Source organism: Diorhabda carinulata, chromosome X, assembly GCF_026250575.1.
Source record: "Diorhabda carinulata isolate Delta chromosome X, icDioCari1.1, whole genome shotgun sequence".
Classification (NCBI taxonomy): Eukaryota; Metazoa; Arthropoda; class Insecta; order Coleoptera; family Chrysomelidae; genus Diorhabda; species Diorhabda carinulata.
In genome coordinates, this window is record NC_079472.1 from 3,043,549 (window position 1) to 3,065,856 (window position 22,308).

The 22,308-nt window shown below is 29.7% G+C and overlaps 2 protein-coding genes across 4 annotated transcripts in view; one reads left to right on the plus strand and one right to left on the minus strand.

Moving 5' to 3' along the window:
* Positions 1 to 10,472, plus strand: part of LOC130901664 (transient receptor potential-gamma protein) — a 78,134-nt gene extending 67,662 nt beyond the window's left edge. Inside the window, exons 18-21 of the mRNA XM_057813188.1 lie at positions 2,255 to 2,528; positions 2,586 to 2,774; positions 4,660 to 4,861; positions 4,937 to 10,472. Coding sequence (XP_057669171.1) covers positions 2,255 to 2,528; positions 2,586 to 2,774; positions 4,660 to 4,861; positions 4,937 to 5,302 — 1,031 coding nt within the window. The 3' untranslated portion in view covers positions 5,303 to 10,472. The remainder of the gene's footprint in view (positions 1 to 2,254; positions 2,529 to 2,585; positions 2,775 to 4,659; positions 4,862 to 4,936) is intronic.
* Positions 10,473 to 12,414: 1,942 nt separating this feature from the next.
* Positions 12,415 to 21,796, minus strand: LOC130901670 (zinc finger protein ztf-16). Of its 3 annotated transcripts, none has more exons than XM_057813199.1 (7): positions 21,671 to 21,796; positions 20,048 to 20,349; positions 19,619 to 19,992; positions 19,285 to 19,567; positions 16,606 to 16,867; positions 15,668 to 15,880; positions 12,415 to 15,595 (listed from the first exon to the last, which is right to left on the minus strand). In XM_057813199.1, the coding sequence occupies exons 2-7, from the start codon at positions 20,291 to 20,293 to the stop codon at positions 15,369 to 15,371; spliced, it is 1,605 nt and encodes a 534-aa protein (XP_057669182.1). In that variant the 5' UTR covers positions 20,294 to 20,349; positions 21,671 to 21,796; the 3' UTR covers positions 12,415 to 15,368. The 3 variants fall into 3 exon arrangements, with proteins under 3 accessions (XP_057669182.1, XP_057669184.1, XP_057669183.1); XM_057813201.1 differs by lacking the exon at positions 21,671 to 21,796 and adding an exon at positions 21,484 to 21,615; XM_057813200.1 differs by lacking the exon at positions 21,671 to 21,796 and adding an exon at positions 21,208 to 21,542.
* Positions 21,797 to 22,308: the final 512 nt, after the last annotated feature.

A 22,308-nucleotide genomic window follows, 5' to 3' on the forward strand; every position in this document is an offset into this window, starting at 1 on the left:
ATAATTGATAAAATTTTCCTATTTTACTTATTTTAGATGCATTTTTATACAATTAATAATCAAACATTAATAACTTTAAATACGTTTTAATTTGGTTCAAACAAACGTTCCTGAACTTATATCATCGATTTTAATACAAAACATCGTCGTACGCAACCAGCATTACAGATTTTTAACAAAGACTTGTACGTAAACGTTAGCAAAGTTGGTATATCATTAGTGGAATTTTCGCTTTTACTTGTTTCAGATAAAATATCATTAACAACTTCAAATACGTTCTAATTTGGTACAAACGAACGTTCCTGTATTAACATTATTGTCTTTAATACAAAACATCCTCGTATACAACCAGCATTACAGAATGTTAACGTAGAACTTGAAAATAGTTGAGTACCTAAGAATTATCAATGTATTAGCTCGATTATAATCAGTGAAATTTATTATTTCTTTTATTTTAAATACGTTCTTAAATCATTAGAATCTCATTTATATCTTTAAACGCGTTTTATTTGATATAAAAGTTGAAAATAATTCATTTTGTAACAAACAAACGCTCCTGAAAATATAGAATGTAAAAGGCAAAAGCACAGTATGCAACCACGAAAATGATTATTAAAATTCACTATATATTTCATTTCAAATACCTTTTTAATTCGTTGGAATCTCATTTATAACTTTAAACAAGTTTTTTATATATAAAGTTGAAAATGATTTATTTTGTTACAAACGAACGTTCCTGATTTTATCGACTTTTGAGAGTGGCAAAGTATGCAACCAACATTACAAAAAATTTACAAAGAAATAAAAAGTTTTTAAACGGTGGATTTAATGAAATTACATTATTTAAAGCAAATATTAAGTGAGAAAATCGATATATCTTATTATCCATTTCATTTTGTTGATATAAATAACCATCTTCGACCAGCCTCGCGCACGATGTCCAGCAACATTCACAAGTCTTCAATGATGGCGATAGTCTTAATGTCGAGGGTATTTCTCTCTCGCTTTCCCCACGATCCTCAACGCCTCCCCTGGGTTTGTGTAAATATAGGACAAAGAGCAGGTAGAAGGTTTTGGTTTTTACCAAAATCAGGTATATTGGGGAGGTTAAATGTAATTTTATGCTATTTGGATATTAAGAGTTTTCTAGGTTAGGTATCGGTCACTCAGATGTAGACGGATTACCATTTTATTCAGGGAATTTGTCTACCCTATCTTACCCCGCTTTCTATTGGTATTTCATTGTTAACACTGTCATATAGTCTGACTACTACTGTTTGATTTTAGTATAGGTTTAACAATAGAGTCTGAGTTATATGATTTTAGACGTTAAAAAAGTTTTGTGTGTTGAACTTGATCAAACGCTTTTTCAGAGTCAATAAAACATATTTAGATATATTCTCGAAGCTCACTATTCTTTTGTAGTAGTGTCCTAATGCAGAAAAGGACTTCGTGCGTGTCAAGTCCGCTACGAAATTCAAATTGGTCAATATTATGTTCACATTTGGCATAAAATCTATTGAGTAATCTGTTCAAGAGTATTTTTAAAGTATGACTCATTGGGCTAATGAGTAATTGCCCCTTCTGGCTTAGTTATCTTTGGGTAAGGCGATGAAGATCCATTTCTACAGATATGCTTTCGTCATCATGTTATTACCTATTCTACAGGAATTTCATCGGGTCCGGAAGTATTGTATTAGAGTACTAAACATGTTCAAAATCACATAGATCAGTTTAAGAAGAATGGAATGGGGGAAACGGACGGTTAACGATGTTGTAATGGATTTCGTAATAATCTGATTTGAGGTTTGTTAGAATTTTCCAGGTGAAAATTACTTCTCTACGGAAATCAATCAGAATTCAATCAGTCTCCTCATATTCTTACTGAACACACTGTTTGCACCACCACTACACAAACATTTAGTTATCGTCTTCATAAAATGAAGATAAAACTGTTTTATTTTCAGTGTAGTTGTGAGTATTAGTGTAGTGGTAGTGTAAATAGTGTGTTCAGTACAAATATCACCAACGGTTCCAGAAATTCGAGCTTAGTCCTTCTATTCTTGTTTAATACTTCTTCTCTTATACCTAGGTTTTCGTCTTTTCGAGTTTTTTCGTTTTTGTTTCACTTTTTGTAAAAGCAACCCTCGTATCAGCTTCATTTACTAAACTGCCTTCGATTTGTATTTGGATGTGGTTAATAAACCGACTATTAATAAAAAAAAATGTATTATACAATCAAGTTTCTCTTTAGGTACTGGCGGAAAGAAAAATAGACAAAAAGAACGCCGGCTTATGAAAGGTTTCAATATAGCTCCCCAACCTTCGACGACGTCGTCGTCTTTACCACCCGTCGCCGAATTCATAGCGTCTTTACAACAGCATCACCACGGCGATTCCCATCACGATTTTTTCGGTTCTACTTTATCGGGAATCTTCACGCCGCATTCGAGGAAGTTACACCTTCACGGTAGCACGGTATCGTCTTCTCAAGGCAGTATCAACGAGGGAAACGGTCACCATAAAAGGTAAAAGAATTTGTCCGACGTGTTTTGTGGGTTATTTTATGGAGAAAAAATTTCTAGGATGAATTTTAAGAGGAGTCATTCGCACAAAAGACGTTGGGGTACACTTATAGAAGCGGCCAAAACCGGAAAAGTATCCAGACTTATAGGGAGGTCTCGTTCCGAAGATTCGGTGTGTAATAGTTGTAGGGAAAACGGTACTAATCATTCTCACAGTCATAGTAATAGTCCTGCGTCTGACGATAACAGGTAATTACATTTTTCCATATTTGAAAACAATAAAGAAAAAAATTGTAATAAAATCATTTATTGCAAAGTTTTTCTTCTACTTTTCAAATTCTCCATAGTCTCCGCTAAAAATTTTATTGTTCCTTCTCACTTTTCTTAAAATAAATTTGATTAAAATATTTTGGTTCATATTCTACTCTTTATTTAATGATTTCATAAATGTTAAACTATTTATTTAAACTGAACTGAGCGTACTAGTCCGGCACTGCTTGTTTATATTGTCAATACATTTAAAAATTATTTTATTTATAACCATATACGCAATGCTGTCATTACTAACGTCATTGAAGATTAGACAATGTCTTATTACACATCTCTACTTGACGTCCTCATTTACTAAATCGTGTATAATTAATAAAATTTTCCTATTTTACTTATTTTAGATGCAATCTTAAACAATTAATAATCAAACATTAATAACTTTAAATACGTTTTAATTTGGTTCAAGCAAACGTTCCTGAACTTATATCATCGATTTTAATACAAAACATCGTCGTACGCAACCAGCATTACAGATTTTTAACAAAGACTTGTACGTAAACGTTAGCAAAGTTGGTATATCATCAGTGTAATTTTCGCTTTTACTTGTTTCAAATAAAATATCATTAATAACTTCAAATACGTTCTAGTTTGGTACAAACGAACGTTCCTGTATTAACATTATTGTCTTTAATACAAAACATCCTCGTATACAACCAGCATTACAGAATGTTAACGTAGAACTTGAAAATAGTTGAGTACCTAAGAATTATCAATGTATTAGCTCGATTATAATCAGTGAAATTTATTATTTCTTTTATTTTAAATACGTTCTTGAACCATTAGAATCTTAGTTATACCTTTAAACGCGTTTTATTTGATATAAAGTTGAAAATAATTCATTTTGTAACAAACAAACGTTTCTGAAAATATAGACTGTAAAAGGCAAAAGCATAGTATGCAACCAACATTACTGAATTTTTAGGAGAGACTTGAAATCATTAAAAACTGATACATAAAAATTATCACGGTATTAGTTCGAAAATGATTATCAAAATTTACCATATATTTCATTTCAAATACCTTTTCAATTCATTAGAATCTTATTTATATCTTTAAGCAAGTTTTTTTTTATATAAAATTGAAAATGATCATTTTACAACAGGCGAACGTTCCTGATTTTATCGACTATTGAAAGTAGCAAAGTATGCAACCAACATTACAAAAAGTTTACAAAGAAATGAAAAGTTTTTAAACCGTGAATATAATGAGATTTCATTATTTAATGCAAATATTAAGAAAGGAAATTAATATATTTTGTTATTTCTTTAAATGTTTCATAAAGGGGAATTCCCAATAGAAGGAAAATATAATTAACCATTTTTTGACACAATAAAAAATGTATACTAATTATTACTATACACAATTAAAAACATACAGGGTATTTCTAAACTGATGAGGTGATTACTTCTATAATGTACTATCACCTCAACAAGTAAAATTTAGTTTTAATTATTTTGTCTCAAATTTATGTTTAAATGACTTCCAATCAACAGGAGTTTTAAGTAATATTTTTATTTCACAAAACTAAGTCTCGAAAAATGGTAATAAATAAAATAAGGGCAGCTAATTTAACCCCTCTATAACCTAACCTAACCTATATTTGCTATTACACGGAATTTATAAAGTTCGAAGATTAGTAGGGGTGATATATCCGAAAAGAGTATGCTTAGGAAATTTTGTTATGGGATTTTCCACTAGAAATACCCACATGAATTTGAAAATGTTTTGTATAATGATATCAAAAATTTTGAAAATTTTAAAAATCGAGTCATTCACTTCAATTAAATAATTTTCTATTTCAAAGGTCTGTCAGTCTGTCGGATTCGAATCCAAGCTTGGATGTGGCTGATCCGCCAGAAAGAGAATTACACGGTATCGCACAAGGTTTGGCGCTTTTAAAAAAGAAGAGGAAGAAATTTTCAGCGTCGAGGAATTCTAGTCCGATCGTGCCTCCAGCAAACCCACCTGAACACAGCCACCACCATCGAAAAATGCCACCGAAGAAAGTAAGTGTGATTTACCCTCCCCCCTCACCCTTCACAGAAAAAAACCCTTTTTTTAATCATACTTTTTCTAAATAGTTCCAACAGGTTCTAAAACGAGCTTCGAGCGTTCCCACTCGAGTACCGGAAGGTGTTCAACTGCTCCCGCGCCACGAAAAGACTCAATCCCAACAAGATTCTATGGAAATCCCAGAAACAGTGCCGTCCACTCTAACCCCATCCACTACAGAAGAAAGCGTTAATACAGTAGGACCCACCATTCCACCAAGTGGTACATCGAGGGAACCGCTGATCTTCAACTCTTCTTCTAGTAATCCTACTGGCTCGACTCAAACTCCGGATGAGGAGTATAACAGGATCTCTTCGGGGACGCACGGTCATCCTAAATTATCCGGCGTTATACCGCTGAGCGGGCATAATGGACCTTCGGCTGGGTGGTTGTAGTGTGTAGTGAGATAAATTAAGCGGGTAAATGGAAATATATCATTTCATGATAATGGTAAAATATCATATATTCCTTTTAAACAAAATATATTGTTTTTAAACTTTATTGTAGACCGAATTGTTTCTTCGAGTTCACTTATTTATTATAAACGTGGCAACATCTTTTCGCGAAAGATTGTATTCATTTAATAAGCTTTTAGGACATTTTTTACGTTTTAAATCGATGCATTGTCATGAAATATTTTGAAAAATAATAATATTAAAAATAAAAACAAATACGTTCCACTAATATATAAGTAAAAACTAGAAAAATAGAATTTTTATTGAATCGAATTTTTTCACATTTATTTAGAATTATTCATTCTTATTTGACAATTATTTAATTCAATTTATATTCATTTTTTATAAATTTTATTTATAAATAGTTAAAATTTCATATCATTTTTATTGAATATCATAATTTATTTGATTTAAGGCAAAAATGGATCTGTAATTAGATAAGAATAAAAAATTAAAAAAAAGTGTCGACATAACCTTGAACCTAACATCTGTTTATCATTTCTCTTCATAGTAATCTTTGATATTCATTCTATAATTATATGAATCTTTTAACGGTCTAGCAACATTGAAATCACTGTTAGGAAGACAATTTTCAAATCAAACAATATAATGACAGAACTGTCCTTAAAAACCGCTCAAACACAACATCTTGGCAACAAGGCATCGCTTACAGATCGAAATTCTGAATAACAAGATGTCGATTTCAGAGGTAGACAGTGGCGTACGTACAGCCGAGCAAGTTATTAATTGCAAGATTTATTAAAATTATTTATTGTCTTCAAAGGTGTGCCTTTCTTTGATTTTACGATTTGAAAAATATATTCGACGTTTTAATATAAAAATATATCCGCCATGTGTACCCGAAAAAGACCATTAGTTTGTAGATGTAATAAAAATTAATTCAATAAAACCAATTGTTAAAATAAGTGTAAAATCATGGTGTGAAAACATTGAACCAAATTTAAATATATGACCTCTACTTATTATAAAATTAATATTAGTATGACGGGAATATATGTTTTTAACAGAAATTTGACGTTTATTAAACTATAGGTGACTTTTGATGGTATTTACAATGATTTAAGAGTACCAACGATGCGACGATAATGGCTGGCTTTTTATCGTCACAATAAGTGGGAGAAGGTGGGGCAATCGATTCAAGGCTCTACGGCTACACCCACCTTGTTGCGTATTGACTGCATATTTTAGCCTATTGCACTTCTAATTCATTTTTCCATTTTGTGTTTTTTGAACTAGTAAAACGTGCTTTGATATGTATATGAGTTTTTCGGCTAACTTGCGTTGAATCTGGTCAATTTAAGTTACTGAAAAACCTCACCGTGTGGCAACACTGAACTAGTCGATCTATTCTACAAAATTGTGTCGTTGGGCGGTCATTGACAGCTCTCCTCCTTTAATATTATGCTACTGTAATCTCTGCGTTTTTTTTACGCCACCCTATAGTATCGCAGAAGTTAACGCTATTTTGGATAATTTTTTCACAACTTGATTCGTAATATTATCTATAGATATATACTAGATATTCGTAATTTAAAAAACCCATTATTTGTTATTGTATATAGAAAGGGTTTTGGCTAAACACGCTTAAAAAAATTATTATTTGTAATTTAAATAGATTAAAGTGATCAAATTTAGAAATACGTTAACCATTTCATACATTCAATCAATCGACAAAATTCACAATTGTATAAAAGTCAACATACTGATTGTTATTCTGAACATTCCAGCTTCCCCCCATAATTTGCTAGTAAAGTTTCAAAGTAGATGTTTGTCAGTTCTCTCAGTTTTTCGAATATGATTCAAAAGAATATATAATTCCTAAATCATTTTTTTTCCTAATCTTTAATCAGTGTTTAATTCTCCTTACATTTCATTTATTTCCATATATTTTTATTTACGTGGATCTAACTTTTTTCGTAGAAGTGACGACGCCATCTATATATCAGCCTTGGAACTCAACGGGAAAAGAACAAACATTCAGGTTTCAATTGATACCGATAGATGGCGGCCACATCATTGTCATTAATTATTACTTCATATTACCTTTCACAATATTTGTATCAAAAATTAATATTTTATTGTCTTCAAAATCAAAAATTATCACTCTGTGATTCTAAAAGGTACTTCTCAGAATTTGTCTCTCAATGTAAAACTGCAAATTTTGAATAACTATTTTATACAATTATCATAAAGCTACAAAATATTGAATGTTAGAATTTTGTATTTGTGACCATATCAGTACGAATAATCACAATTTCAAATCGTTCCATTTCTTATTTACAACTTTAAATTGGGTTTGCAGATTTGAAATTACGTCACTGTGGCACGCAGATTTAGTTTTACGTCATAATTTGAGGTTATATCAACCACTGTATGTAAAAAAAATGCGCATACAAATTTCAAAAAGCTATAAATCGAGCTAATTTTGTTTGGATACTTTATATTTAATCTGAAATTATGACTTTATGCTATAGGGATATAGAAAAATTGATTGATTCTCCTTTTTAGTTTTGAAAAACACGGAGAACGCTGCTACTACTATATATTTAAAGAATTGTTACTAAAAAGCTGAATTATAGAAATTAACACAGTGGCGTACAACGGAAAGTTGTTGAAATTTTACTTCACTAGCAACATAACGCATACCTTGCCATTACTTAAAAATCGTCCATATGGGGTGCACCAAATATAACACGGTAAAGTATTTTTAAATGACAATATAAAATTTTACAGATTTAGATATTATTAACGCCTAATATATGAACGTTTTAGAATTTAGAAAGTATGTATATCCAAACGATGACCTTAATTGACAAAGCTAGCGAACAATATACCGAGTGTAGTTGAAAACTATTACGTTAACATAGCTAAATGCTTTATAATGTCACTTTAAAAGCACTTTATCTGAATATACGTCAAAATTAGTTCGCCATTCGCTGTTTTTAAGTAAAATTCAATTTTTATATAGTAACAAACATGATTAAGTGTTTCAATTAGACGTAAATACAATTATATGTTATAAACTCGGATTATTTAGTGATTTACATAATATTTTGTCAAAACTGCATCTACAATAAAAAGTTTTCATCTCTAATTAATATTTTTAATAATATATACGAGGGTTGCTACTAAGTTTTGAGATAGACAAATAAAAGCAAATATTTATAATTGGATATGGTTTCATTGTTGACAAGCATAGCTGAATACCTTGCTTCTAAAATGACTATACAATAATAAATTGTTCCACTCTGTAATTGAATACAAACTTGAATATTTTTGTTTATATTATATTTAACATCTTGAATTTCTTGTAAAACTTTCTGTTTGTTTCCAGATCACCTCTTAGTTAAATTTGGAGTGTTATTGGGTTGTGTCTTGTCTTTATATTTATAAAAGTTTTGATTTGTTTGGTTGAAACACTGAATCTACTTTTATAATAGAATTGTAAGAAAATTAAAGCACCATTATAGAAAATTAAGTAACTTGTAAGACTTGATAATAATAGAACTGTTTTTATAATATCTTCTAGAAGAACAACTGAAACCCATATAAATATAAACAAGGTGAAAGAACAAAAGAAAAGAAACTGATATATAAGTAGAAGAAATTGTTCAATTTTGTTCATTTTTCATTTTTTTTTTCATAGATTTTCTGATTTTGTGGCTTGGTAGGTTTTCATTAAATATCTATATTGAAATTTATTGGGGATATTAGTAACAGCTTCATTAATAGTGATATTTGAGTATCTGTTCAACTTTTTCATCATAATCAAAATGAATAAGTTCTTGTACCATTTGATAAAAAAGTGTTACAGCAACTAGATTCTATACATTTTGTAAAAATACGCATCTGCAATGTTCTAAATCATATTTTTTTCTCCTTCTTTCATAGCTGTTGTTTATCATTTTTTTTCTTCTCCTTGGCCCAATTTTAGTTAAAGTAGAAGGTTTTAATAATATTTTTTCATTTACCAACTATTTCTATTTTTATCTATTCTGAATTATTGTTTCTACTTGGTGCTAATTCCTCACATCTTCGATCCTCTCTAGAATTTTCGTACATCTCTCTTTGAATCTGTTTGTTTCGTTTTTAATGAAGAAAATTTTGCAGATTCGTAGTATTATCAAGAATAATAAACAGTTATATAAACATTCTTAATATATTTTTCCACATTTCAAGATCTCTTTATCAATCAAATCATCAACTATAAGTGCATGTAATTTTTCACTCACTGTTGGAATTTTTTTTGAGACACTTTGTATATTATATTATAATGGAAATAAACAGGAATGGAGAACAAAGCAACTTCACTAATAACACTAACCATCTAATATTACATTTCACATGACTTTACTACCACTATAGTCTGTTTGTTAACTTGTAAGAGTAATTTAAGAAACCTGAATGAAAATTTAGAATCCAAAACTAAATAATAATTGAACCAATATAAACATTCGTTTACAGGGCATAGAAAATCTATTAGTGCTTGAAATAATATTAGAGTCTACGGATATCATTTGTTTACAATATACACATTCATTTAATAATATGTCAAAAGTCAAAGTGAATACATGCAGATTTGCCAACATAAATTCATATAATTTTCATGTCCCAATCACAACACTAGAAATCACTAAAAAAGTTACTATATTGGTAGTGATGACAGAAAAATAACAATAAGGGTACATTTCTGATGCAATTCACGGGCCTAGAGGAAACACGGCACACATGCTTGGTATATGAGAAACCATGCTAGTATTTCTAATGAAATTCAGTGCTAAAAACCGTGCATTTTACCTTCAACTGTATCTTTTATTCAAATATGAATCTGAATAAAACTACGTGGTGAATAAATTTGGTAAATTTTTTACTTTAAAATAATTTGGAAGGGGGTATTATGTAGTCATACAATACGAGGTTAATACTAAATATACGGGAAAAACTCTGACTTAATTAAATGGATGGAAAAATTAAACTGTGGGAAAATATATTGCGACGTTTCTATTTACTGCATGTACTTCTACAAATACATTTAGTTTTCTAAGGGTTGCTGTTTGTAGTGTAGATACGAATAAAGGAATTTTTATTTAATTTTTTTTTCTAATTAACGCATTCCACTTACCTTATTCCTCGTCGAGCGATGTCTGTTATCATCGGAAAAATGATTGAAATAATTATAAAATAAAATTTCAACTTTATTTACCCCTCTCACCGAAAAATACAACAAATTGTGATTTACATATTACAATATATATATATATATAAATAAAAATAAATATAAAATAGGTACATTTCTTCATAATCACATCTAGATAGAAGGAATGTATATGTTTCCCTAAAATTACAATTATGTATACAATATTCATAATGAAAGTAAATTAAACTTATAAAAAATTTCAAATTGATCATTTGGAATAACCCTGGCAATATTTTGAAAATAAATCACTTAAATTCCTGTCGTTGGCGACTTTTTAGTATGAAAAGGAACAATGAAGCAATCGTTGTATGTTTATTAACCCTATGGTTTTCAGTTATTAATTATAGTCATCTGGAAGATTTCCAATTTGTTCCCTAATACTTCCAGAACGTTCTTTTATCTTTTTATTCTTCACAACTCGTTTATATATTCTAGAATAGTTACCATTACGACGTTGTAACTAATAATGCGGCTCCAGTTTCATTCTAGATGTGATTTGAGACTTTATTAGCGTCAAAAGACCAAGAAAAACCAAGTTACGGGGAAATAAACGAAAATTTTCATGATTTCGTTCCTAAGTGTGAAAATAGATCCTTTTAAACCGTCCACGTTGTATAATTTTGTTATTTGTAACAGTTAAACGAAGAACACTACACAAAATCTCTAGAAATGATTTTCATCACTAGAACGTTTGATATAACCCTCGTAACTTTTTTGAAAATGGTAAATCAAACAGGAATCAACAAAAAATTTCGGTATAAAGGGGGTGATAACAACAAAAATTGTATGATTATCAACCCTCTGGGTCTTCGTTAATGATATAGTTCATCCGGAAGATTTCCAATTTGTTCCTAAATACTTCCAGAACATTATTTTGTCTTCCTATCCTTCACTAATCCTTTATATCTTCTAAAATAGTCACAATTACGAGGTTCCAACTAACTATTGAGCTCTAATATGATTTGAGTCCATATTAACCTCAAAATACCAAAAAATGATTCGATCTTAGGTAGGATTTGATCCCATATTCATTTCGAAATACCGAGAAAAACAAAATTAAGAAAAAAGCATAAAGAATTTTCGTGATTAAATTTTCAAAATACGGAAAATAAATATTTTAACTCGCCCGCATTGTATACATGTTTTCCGGAACTATTCACCAAAGAAAACAATACAAAAAATCAGTATAAAGAGACGTGCAACAATATATACCATGAATGATCAATAAATCATCATAATTCTTATAAAATAAAATAATTCGTATTTAGTAAATATCAAAATTTTGAGTCTTTTTTAGACCCACAGTATATATTGCATTATTAACGTAAACGAGACATTTTTTTTAAATCAACAACATATTATATACATTTAATTAGTTTATATATGTGGCGCAGTCAATAGGATTGTACTAATAAAAATGATAAAAAGTGAAAAAAAATAATAGTGAGATGTAACACATTGGGAAATAAGGAGAATATAAGAAAAATAAAAGAAAAAATAATTTACGGGCGATCTGAGGTCGGGAAGTGGAAGTGGGGAGTTTTTAAGGCTTAAAAAACAGTTTATCTTGATTAAAAAAGTTAAATTGCAATAATGTAGGTAATAAAAGGATTTACAACTTTTGTTTTCACACTTTTTTAACATAACCCCAAAATTTAAGTGAAAAATTTTGAGGTTATGTGAAAATAGTGTGAAAACAGAAGTTTTAGTGCGTAAAAATAATTTTTGTAAAAAATAAAAGAAAAAAACTTGAATTTTTCACTCAAATTTTAAGGTTATGTAAAGAAAATGTTATTACAAAAATTTTAGATCTTTTCATTACCTACAACTTCGCTTTTTGACTTTTTTTCATATGACTTGTAATTTTGCCGGAAACAAAAAAAAACATTTTACACCCTTAAAGATTGACCCCCCTTTCCATTTTTTAGTAACAAAATTATCGACCCCGGTCTATTTCCACAAATAAAATCAATAAAAAAAATGTCCCTAGTTATTGCACATTTTTTTTTTGAAATATCTCGAATTAAAATAAATACTGTACATTTTTTTTTGAAAAATATAAATGGAATGCAAATAAGTATAGAATAATTAAAAATTGATAAACTAAAGACTAAAATATCCCTATATATTAATATTTGAAGTCATATTTTCATTGTTCCACAGGTACTTTTGCTCAATATGACTTTTTTTTCAAAAAACAAGACCGATACACAATTTTCGAAACTGCGTTATCTAAAAAATTCAAAAATAACAAAATATCTACCCCCTCCCCCCCACGCCATATTTCGAGTATAAATATTGAGCATATCATACAAAAAAAATCGATTAAACTTATATACAGTTTGTCCCGGACTTGATAAAAGTGTAAAGTCTCTTAATCGATGAGTTTTTAGACGTGGGAGGAATTTAACACGTTTTAGGAAAATTTTTGTAAATAGGATTTATATTATTAATAACAATTTGTTTAACAATGGACGGATAATTAGAGCAATTATCAGGTTGAGTTAGGTAAGGCCTCGGCGTAGGCACTAAGTCGTTTTTTTATTACTCATTATTGATATGTAAATTTTTTTTGGTATAATGTGGAAAAAAATTATTAAAAAACAATGTTCATTACACTTAAGCACCTCGTGAAAATTAGAAACACGTTAATGTGATTTGTTTTAAATTTTGAGGTATTTTAAATAAATAATATAACGAAGAATTGATAAACTTTCAACATACCCTCGTATTTCATAGATAGTTGATTTTTGACATACATAGTTGAGTAATTTTCTTATAGAGGGTATTTATATATAACGATGTAGGTGCAAAAAGAGAAAATTTCTTGTTGAATATGTGGTCCACTTAAGAGACAGATCAGAGTTTAAACTATCAACACACCCTCGTATTTCACATAAATTTCTATCAAAAACTGAATAATTTTGAGATTTTTTTGTATATGGAGATTAGTTTCAACGATATAGGAAAGAAAACAAAAATTTTGTTTTTGATTTTCAAAAATATGGTATACTGAAGACAAAAATCACTATCGAAACCATCAAAATCTCTCGTATTACACATATACATGAATATCAATCGAAAACAAGCAATTTCCAAAGATTCTATTGTATATTATATATAGTTATAAGGGTATAAAAAGAAACGGAGGAAATTTTTCATTGATTTTATAGATTTTTAAAAATATGTTCCATCAAAGACAGAAAATGATATTCAAAACCATCAACCCACCCTGGTATTTCACAGATACTCAAATTTCCTAAATAGTTTCAAGGACTTTCTTATATATGAAACTTATTTTCAACGATATAGGAACAAAAACTGAGATTTTTTTGTTGATTTTGTAAATTTTCAACAATTTTGTGAACTAAAAACAGCAAACCAGAATTGAAACCATCAAAACACCCTCGTATTTCAAATATACATCAATTTCCATCGAAAATAGAATAATTTCAAGGGTTTTTTCAATATACAGAGGAAAGTTATATCAATAAGGTAACAAAATGGAAGAATTTCTTCATGTTATTGTAGATTTTCCAAAAACAGAATTTAAACCATCAACTCACCCTCGTATCTCACAAATACTTAAATTTCCCTTAAAAACTGAAAAGTTTTAGAGGTTTTCTCCTGAAAAAAGTTTAAATTCAACTATATAGGAACGAAAAATGGAATTTTTTTGATAATCTTGTAAATTTTCAACAATTTTGTAAACTAAAGAGAAAAAACAGAATTTAAGTCATCAAAACACCTTCGTATTTCAAATATACATCAATTTTCATCGAAAATAGGATAATTTCAAGGGTTTTTTCCATATACAGAGGAAAGTTATAACAATATGGAAACAAAATGGAAGAATTTCTTCATGTTATTGTGGATTTTCCAAAAACAGTATTTAAACCATCAACTCACCCTCGTATCTCACAAATACTTAAATTTCCCTAAAAAACCGAAAAGTTTTAGAGGTTTTCTCCTAAAAAAAGTTTAAATTCAACTATATAGGATCGAAAAATGGAAATTCTTTTGAAAATTTTCAACAATTTTGTGAACTAAACAGAGAAAAATAGAATTTAAGGCATCAAAACAGCCTCTTGTTTCAAATATACATCAATTTCCATCGAAAATAGAATCATTTCAAAGTTTTTTTCTATATACGGTAAAAAGTTATAGCAAAATGGAAGAATTTCTTTGTGATATTGTAAATTTTCCGAAAACAGAATTTAAACCATCAACTCACCCTCGTATTTCAAAGATACTTAAATTTCCCACCAAAAATGAAAGGGTTTTTGAGGTTTTCTTTCTATAAAGAGTTTAAATTCAACGATTCAAGAACACAAAAACAGAAATTTTGTTGTTAATTTGATAAATTTACAAAAATATGGTTCACTAAAGACAAAAAATAATTTCTAATCCCTAAAAGAAAAGATATATGCTAGAAAATAAAAAAAAAACAAAACCTAACCGACAGTATAAAAATTAAATTGAACATAAAGGAATAACAATTAGAGATATTGCTTCTTATAGGTTATAATACAACTTTTTTGAGATATGACGTTATTCCTCGTCTCATCTTTTTCCACTTTATACCATATTCAACGAATTCTTCTAAAATACAATTAAAATACCAAAAAAAAAAAACGAAAATTTCAAATTCCTTCCTATAAAATCATCATGGAAATTATTTAAAACAATTCCTATCAAAAAAATAGGTCCAATAGTACAACTTCCTGTACAAAATAGTTCAACAAAACAAAAATAATATATTCCAGTAACCTACGGATTCACCGAACGCTATTGGTGGCTTTTACTTAACAAATGAGAATTGAATTCGTACACATTGGAACACTGTTCCCCACATATGTTGCATTTCCAAGGGTTCGCGTCAGAATGACATCCCTTATGTAGAAAATAGAGAGTTTGATCTGGGAATCCTATACCGCAAAAGATACATTGAAGACCGTTCAACGCTCTTTTACTCATCCGAGTCCATAAAGAAGAATCCGAAGGTTGTTCTAAACCTGAAAAATCAATTAAAAGTCATCGAAATGGATTCAAGGGGCGAATATAAAATTATCAATATCAGTAGGTACCTGTGGAAGTAATAGTACCATTAGTAGTGGTTGCTGGATCATTTGGCGATTCGGAATTAGCTCCGGGGGAAGCTGTTGACCTGCCTCTACTGCTCGAACCATTTCTGGATATTATTTTTCTTTTGAGATCGTCTCTTAACAGACTCTTCAACGGAGATACCTTGATTAATGAACTTAAGCTACTAGACGTTGCTGACTGCATCTGTATGCTACCTGTTCATATAAATATAACTTATATAAAAACAAATTATAAAATATTTGATTATAAGATAAATAATTTAGTTTCTGGCACATCTCAAAACAAAATTTATAAAATTTTACTTAAAAATACAATGATTTGTATCTTTATTGACTTAACTAAGGCTTCTGATCCTGTTGGATGGTGTAATCTACACCTGAATTGAAAGATAATTACAAATAACTATAGAAAAAAAACAATGCCTTGTTTCTTATGGTGTGATGTTATTTTAGAACTCATTGCTTGTTTCCTAGACTATTATTGAACTTTTTTTAACTTTATTCAAAAAAAGATGAAAGAAAGCATGTAATCAAGGAATAAACCATAAATATTGTTACAATATAGATCAAACAAACCCCTTTACGTTGAAAGTTGTTTGCTTCTTTCTGTAATAAACCACGAACGAATTGAAAAGGAAAAAATTGGACTTATTTGAAGAAAATCATGACCAAGACATTTATTTTACATTACAAGTGATAAAACCTTTAAAAGAAGACTGTATTAAAATCCAACAGAATGAAGAAAGCTTCAGCATAACCAGTTATGTTCCTGAGGATACAAAATACAATATTTTAATAAAATTGTAGAAATTGCTTAATGAGTATAACAGAAAATGACCTAAAACTTCATTCACCTATTTTTTGAGTGGGTTTAAATAAATATACAAGATTTAAATCATAAACTTTTATATAATAAATACCTGAAGGTGAAGTGCTTAAATTAACAGGTCCATTTCTTTTAGCTCCTTCATATTCTTCTGTTGGTTCTTGTTTTATGGGAATCAATGATATGGATGGGGTGATGCTGGTTTCTTGGTCGATTCTTAAGCTGTTTGGTTGGATATGACTGCTAGATGGAGCGTTGGAATTGGAATCTGCAGATTGAGGGGAATTTGGACAATCCCCGTTCACTCTTTGAGGATCACTGCTTTGGCCAGGTTGATTCGAATTTTGTTGATCTCCCTACATATTTTTTTTTAAATATATTCTGTAGCATATACTCTTACAATACAAAAAAGATAATAAATATGTAAAAAACGAAAAATATAACAGTTATGAAAGAACAAGTGTAAAATAGCTCTAATATTCATAAACGTACTTTTGAAGCCAAAATACTCAAAACGAAAAAAAAAGAGAATGTTTATTAGTCCTGAAAGTATTTCAAATATTAAATTTTGCAGTAAAGTCTGCTCAGAACTGTACCAATAAGTAAAAAGAATTTATAAGAAAAAAAACTGATATCAGCCATTATCAGGTATCCAAGTTTTCCTTATATAAACAAAATATTTTAAATAAACCAGTGAAAGATGTCAAGGAATCAAAGAACAGCAAACAAATTTTTTATGTAATTAACTGTATCAATATTCAAAATTTAGTACATTTGTTTTAAACTGTCTGTATATACTCAATAAATATTGTTATGGTTGAATAGATACACTTATTTTTTATAAATTTTGATTGGTACTGCCCTTTTTTGAATAGGTTTCCAGTACAAGTACGCATTAATTCATTAAATTTTTTTATAAACATTGCGGTCTTTGTTATTTTGGTAAAAATATATTATTTTAGTTGCAAGAATGTTACCATATTATGAAAATTAATCTGTTTTTAACGGGTCTGATATTCAAAAACTGATATATTAAGATGAGTGTAAATGAAAATGATGTTACGTAAAGAAATTAAGACATTTTTTTCTAAAAACTTAGTGTTAAGTTCATATTTCATTATTTATACTGCTATTATTTGTGTGTTTTTATTATCATTGCAATAATTGAACATATTTTCACTTCATAACCTCACTTTGTTTGTTATTTTAACCATTTAAATTAGAATAAACATTATATACTCACTTTTATACGTTCAATAAAATATCTCAAATTCCATTTTCCAAAAACAACGTGAAACGCAGTAATTTTTATAATTAATACTACTTTTAATAACTAAAATCCACAACATATTAACGGGGAAAATACCTTCAAACTACTTTATTGTGATAAAACAACTAATGAATGTTACCAATATGTTTTATGGCGTCACACGAGAATTTCATCAAATGTTAGGGTATTTTAACTAAATTCAGGGGATTTTAGCAAAGGTTTGCAAAAAAGATTCAGTTGGCCTCATTGCTAGGGGAACAATGAGAATAAAACATAAACTGCATGAAGTAAGAGGAATCATTCAAAAACATAGGTTATATAAAATTAAGTTAAAAGACATCAAATACTTTTGATAATTTTAGAAAAATAATGGTAAAAATTTGTTTGGTATATTATTAAGATAGAATATGATGATTTTCTTTGTAGGTTTAAAATAAGATCCAAATTTCTTTAGAAGGGGTAAGTTTTTGCTTCCTATTTAATAAAAGATTAAAGATTATTGGATATATTAATATTAACTGCTGAATAAAAAAGCAATATATTAAAATCAGATATAAGATTAACAATTTCAAAAAAATACGAATATCAAGGAAACAAGAAAAGTAAACTTCTGCAGTTGAAATTTGTTTACAAAAATTTGATATTGAATAATTTTAATAATCATAAAAAACTTTTTATACATGTTGATTAATAAAATGAATATTAAGGTTAATTTTGCGAATTGTTCATTAATGTTATATAAAGGTTGGCCTATTAAAATTGGAACAACCAATTCTTCAAAGTCAGTATTTGTTTGGTTTGAGATATGTAATAACATGGAGACACCTGTTGAGAATATATAGAAGACTACAATGGCCTTTGTATAACATTGGAAGATTTAGCAGAGAATGCAGGATGCAAATTCTGTCCTCTCTATATCTATGTTCTTTTAAAGTGTGAGACACTATGGGGCTCCAGAGCACGACACCTGGGAATGTATGAAATAGAAGAAGAAGATCTCTTTCAGCTACAGCCATCGGACAGTCTAAAATCTTACAGGAATGGAATTAATAGATCGGCTGTAAATACAGCACAAAAGATGACACAATATATTATTTGGGTAGCGGTGTACATGATACATACAAAAAAATACCGCAATAGGGCAAAACGTCATGATTTTATGCTTTTAAACGAAATTTCAATTGAAAGAGACCTAAAGTCAAGATAATATATCAACGTACAAATTCTTACAAAAAATATTAAATAAAGTTTAAATGTCGTCAGTATTCGCCAGTCCTACTCTGCGCTTTTTTTACGTCACCTAGTGACTTTTTCTAGAAATTTCGAGAATCTTGTCCGGAAAGCATCCAGAAAATTCGATTCAATGACAGTTCAGGATTAACTTAATCAATATTAATTAAATTAATTGCACTACAGTGATTAGAGAATATAAAGTAAAATATGTAAAAAAAATTAATATTTTTCTCTAAAACCGTGATATAAAAAATATAAAAGTTAACTTACCGGGGATGGTGAAAAAACAGGCACAGGAGCATCAGTCATGGAAATCTCCACGTGAGGCGTCAAAAAATGCATCGGCGGCGTGGCATTATCGGTCGAACGGGCTCCTGTAGAATCCCCGGAATCGCTATAATTAGCGCCCCCCGTCACGCTCACTGATAAACTTCCAGTGAATTGACTCAGAGAATTTAGAGTTCCGTCCATAGCGAAACCCTGTTGGGCAGCGGCAGCTATTAGAGAAGCTTGAGAACCAGCAGGGCCGGGATTATCGAGATCAATACCGTGTCTGAAATTATTCAAATTAATTATATTACCACAGAAAACGAGAAAAACTCACCTGTTGAAAAAATGTATCCTGAGGCTTTTCATGGAACCAGCTCTATAGCTGCATAAAGGACACGATTTAACCAAATCGTGTTGGCCGACGTGCTCGTTTTGAAAATGGGCTCTCATAGCTATCTGCCTCTGGAAACCCCTGTTACAGATGGGGCAATGGTACGGCAAAGTTTTGGTGTGCGTGGTAAAGTGTTCAGCGAGATGGTCTTTTCGGAAGAATCTCTTCTGGCATACTCTACATTCGTACGGTTTGACTCCGGTGTGGCGCATTTTGTGGCGTCTCATATTTGCCCCATTGGAAAATTTCATATTGCAGACGTCGCATTCGAACATTTTTCGATGCGCCCTATCTGGAGGGGGATTATTATTTTCTACCTGGAAATAATTCATTTTAAATTAAAAATTATTAATAAACAAATTAATTTCTTACTTCCATTGCAGAGGCTTCGTTGGTAGTATGAACTTTTGTAACGTGTAATGTCAATTGTACTTGTGTATTGGCCTCGAAATCACATTTAATACATTTGAATATTTCTGTGGTATCGTAATTTATATTAGAACCAGTAACTAATCGATCGGCTTCGTTTTGATCTGCATCTTCTTCTTTGGGTGTTACGTGTGTCGTCACTACACCACTGCCTGAATCTGCCTCATTCTCAGCAGCAGTGTTAGCCATGATCACCGTATAAGGGTAATTTTAACTTTTGCTTGAGCTTGTGATTCCATCAACCCCTAAAATTGTTATTAGAACTAGAAAAAAGGGGAATTTGATAGCTAAATAAAGTCCATCACAACAAGAGTCATAGATTGCCTCTGTTTTATTTAATTTTACAAAATATTGTTAAAAACATGAAAACTAACTTCGTATTGGAAACTTTTAAATTATAGGTAATTAAATGAATATTCTTAAGATAAATGTAAGGAATAATTAAAATTAGATATTATTTATGATTAACTGAGTCCAGTTATCTTTATAACTTTTTGTTTTACAAATGAATCTTAAAATTACAGCAACGGATATAATAAATTTCCCAAACCAACCTATAAACCATGCAGATTAAGATTATTTGTGGTTGAATTATGAAATTGTTTGGGGAATCATTTTATAGTCCCCATCAAAACCAACAACATAAATATTCAATTTTTAAATCATTATAACAAACTGTTTGATATAAACATTGGAAAACACTGTACACAGGACGAACTTCATGATTAAGGGTGGATAAATCTGGTTTTTTTATTCAAAATTCTATTGGTCAATCAAATTTTCAAATTATTTTATAAGAAATTAGCGTGTGATTATTAAAATTTTTAGAAAAAGGAATATTTACAAAACAAAACCAATAATTACTGGAAATTTTCGATTGCTCGGTAATGAGGAATTGATAATTTTAGAGAAATGGTCAATAATTATCTTATATTACAAATAAAGATATTTTAAAACTACCCCGATGAAAGAAATGAGAGCCGACCCTGGCAGAACCCAAACAAAATATTAATCTTAGATAAGACATACGTCCATATCACATTATGAAAAAAATAAATAACCAGAACAATTTCGTTAAAAAAATAATAGAAAATTACACTTACAACTTGATACAATAACCTGATTAGTAGAACACATCAAGGGCAATGACCATCCGAAAAAAATAGGTTACTATAATTGCAAAATCAGTAGAAATCGCAGTGTTCGACTCTTAAGCAAATTACGATTTACGGTACTGTTACATCACGAAAATAATAACAATACCAAAAACAAATATCGTAACATAAATTGAACGTAGATATTGTGAGAAAATCGCGAAAATGAAAAGTATGTTGCGAGTACCGTACTATCCAAAAGAACACGTCGACAGTACTACTTACAAAAGTAACGTTATATTTGGGAACGAGGCCCGAGTCCCAGTAAGTACTCGCTCACTGCCACTGCACTCATTCCACATTTTATGCACTACATATCAACAAATTTTAAACTATCGTCGATAGTATACATAACCTGCAAACTTTGTATAACTAATTTGACCTATAAAATTGATGAAAAAAGCTGACTTACGTAGTTATATGTTTGTTAATATTCACCACACCATAAAATAAAGCAACATTTAAAAACACCTGTACACTGTGTTGACCGCTTTTCATCCATTCCAGGTTTGACCTGCCGAGGAAGTGGGAATGTTGGTCGGACAGAGACGGACCGACACTAAACGACGTCGGGAATATTATTTATAACTAAAAAAAAAAGAAACTAAATAAAAAGAGACTTGAAACTTTAATTTCTATTTAGAATAGTTGGTAATTGATTAAAAATATTTAAATAGATCTTCCCGTTTTTTTCTTACTAAAAGGGTATAATGTGATGGGTAGAAGAACTACATACTTAATTATTATAATTTCGACACAAGCAAATTATTTTTAATAGGTTTATAAAGAAAATTCAATTTTATAAAATGCAAAATATAATACAGGGTGTTCCGTGGTTTGATGCGAAATATTCGGGAGTGAGGAGAACTTTTAAAATTACTATTAAACTTCTAAAATTTTTGGTAGTAGAGAAAAATATTGTATGCAATTCGTGTGTAAAGGTCTTTTCTCGGCACATGCGATTGTCGTCAACATTCACATTCGTCGAAATCGGCTTCTTTTGACACTTGTTACCTAAATAATTATTTGTTGGCATTACAGTATGAGTTT

Bases quoted from the DNA above. Each gene is read 5' to 3' on its own strand.
- LOC130901670 (XM_057813199.1), bottom strand. From the start codon at position 20,293: ATGGCTAACACTGCTGCTGAGAATGAGGCAGATTCAGGCAGTGGTGTA. The intron at 15,881-16,605 runs GTATTTATTATA...TTATATGAACAG, and splicing joins TTTAAGCACTTCACCTTCAG to GTAGCATACAGATGCAGTCA. The intron at 15,596-15,667 runs GTACCTACTGAT...TTGATTTTTCAG, and splicing joins TGGTACTATTACTTCCACAG to GTTTAGAACAACCTTCGGAT.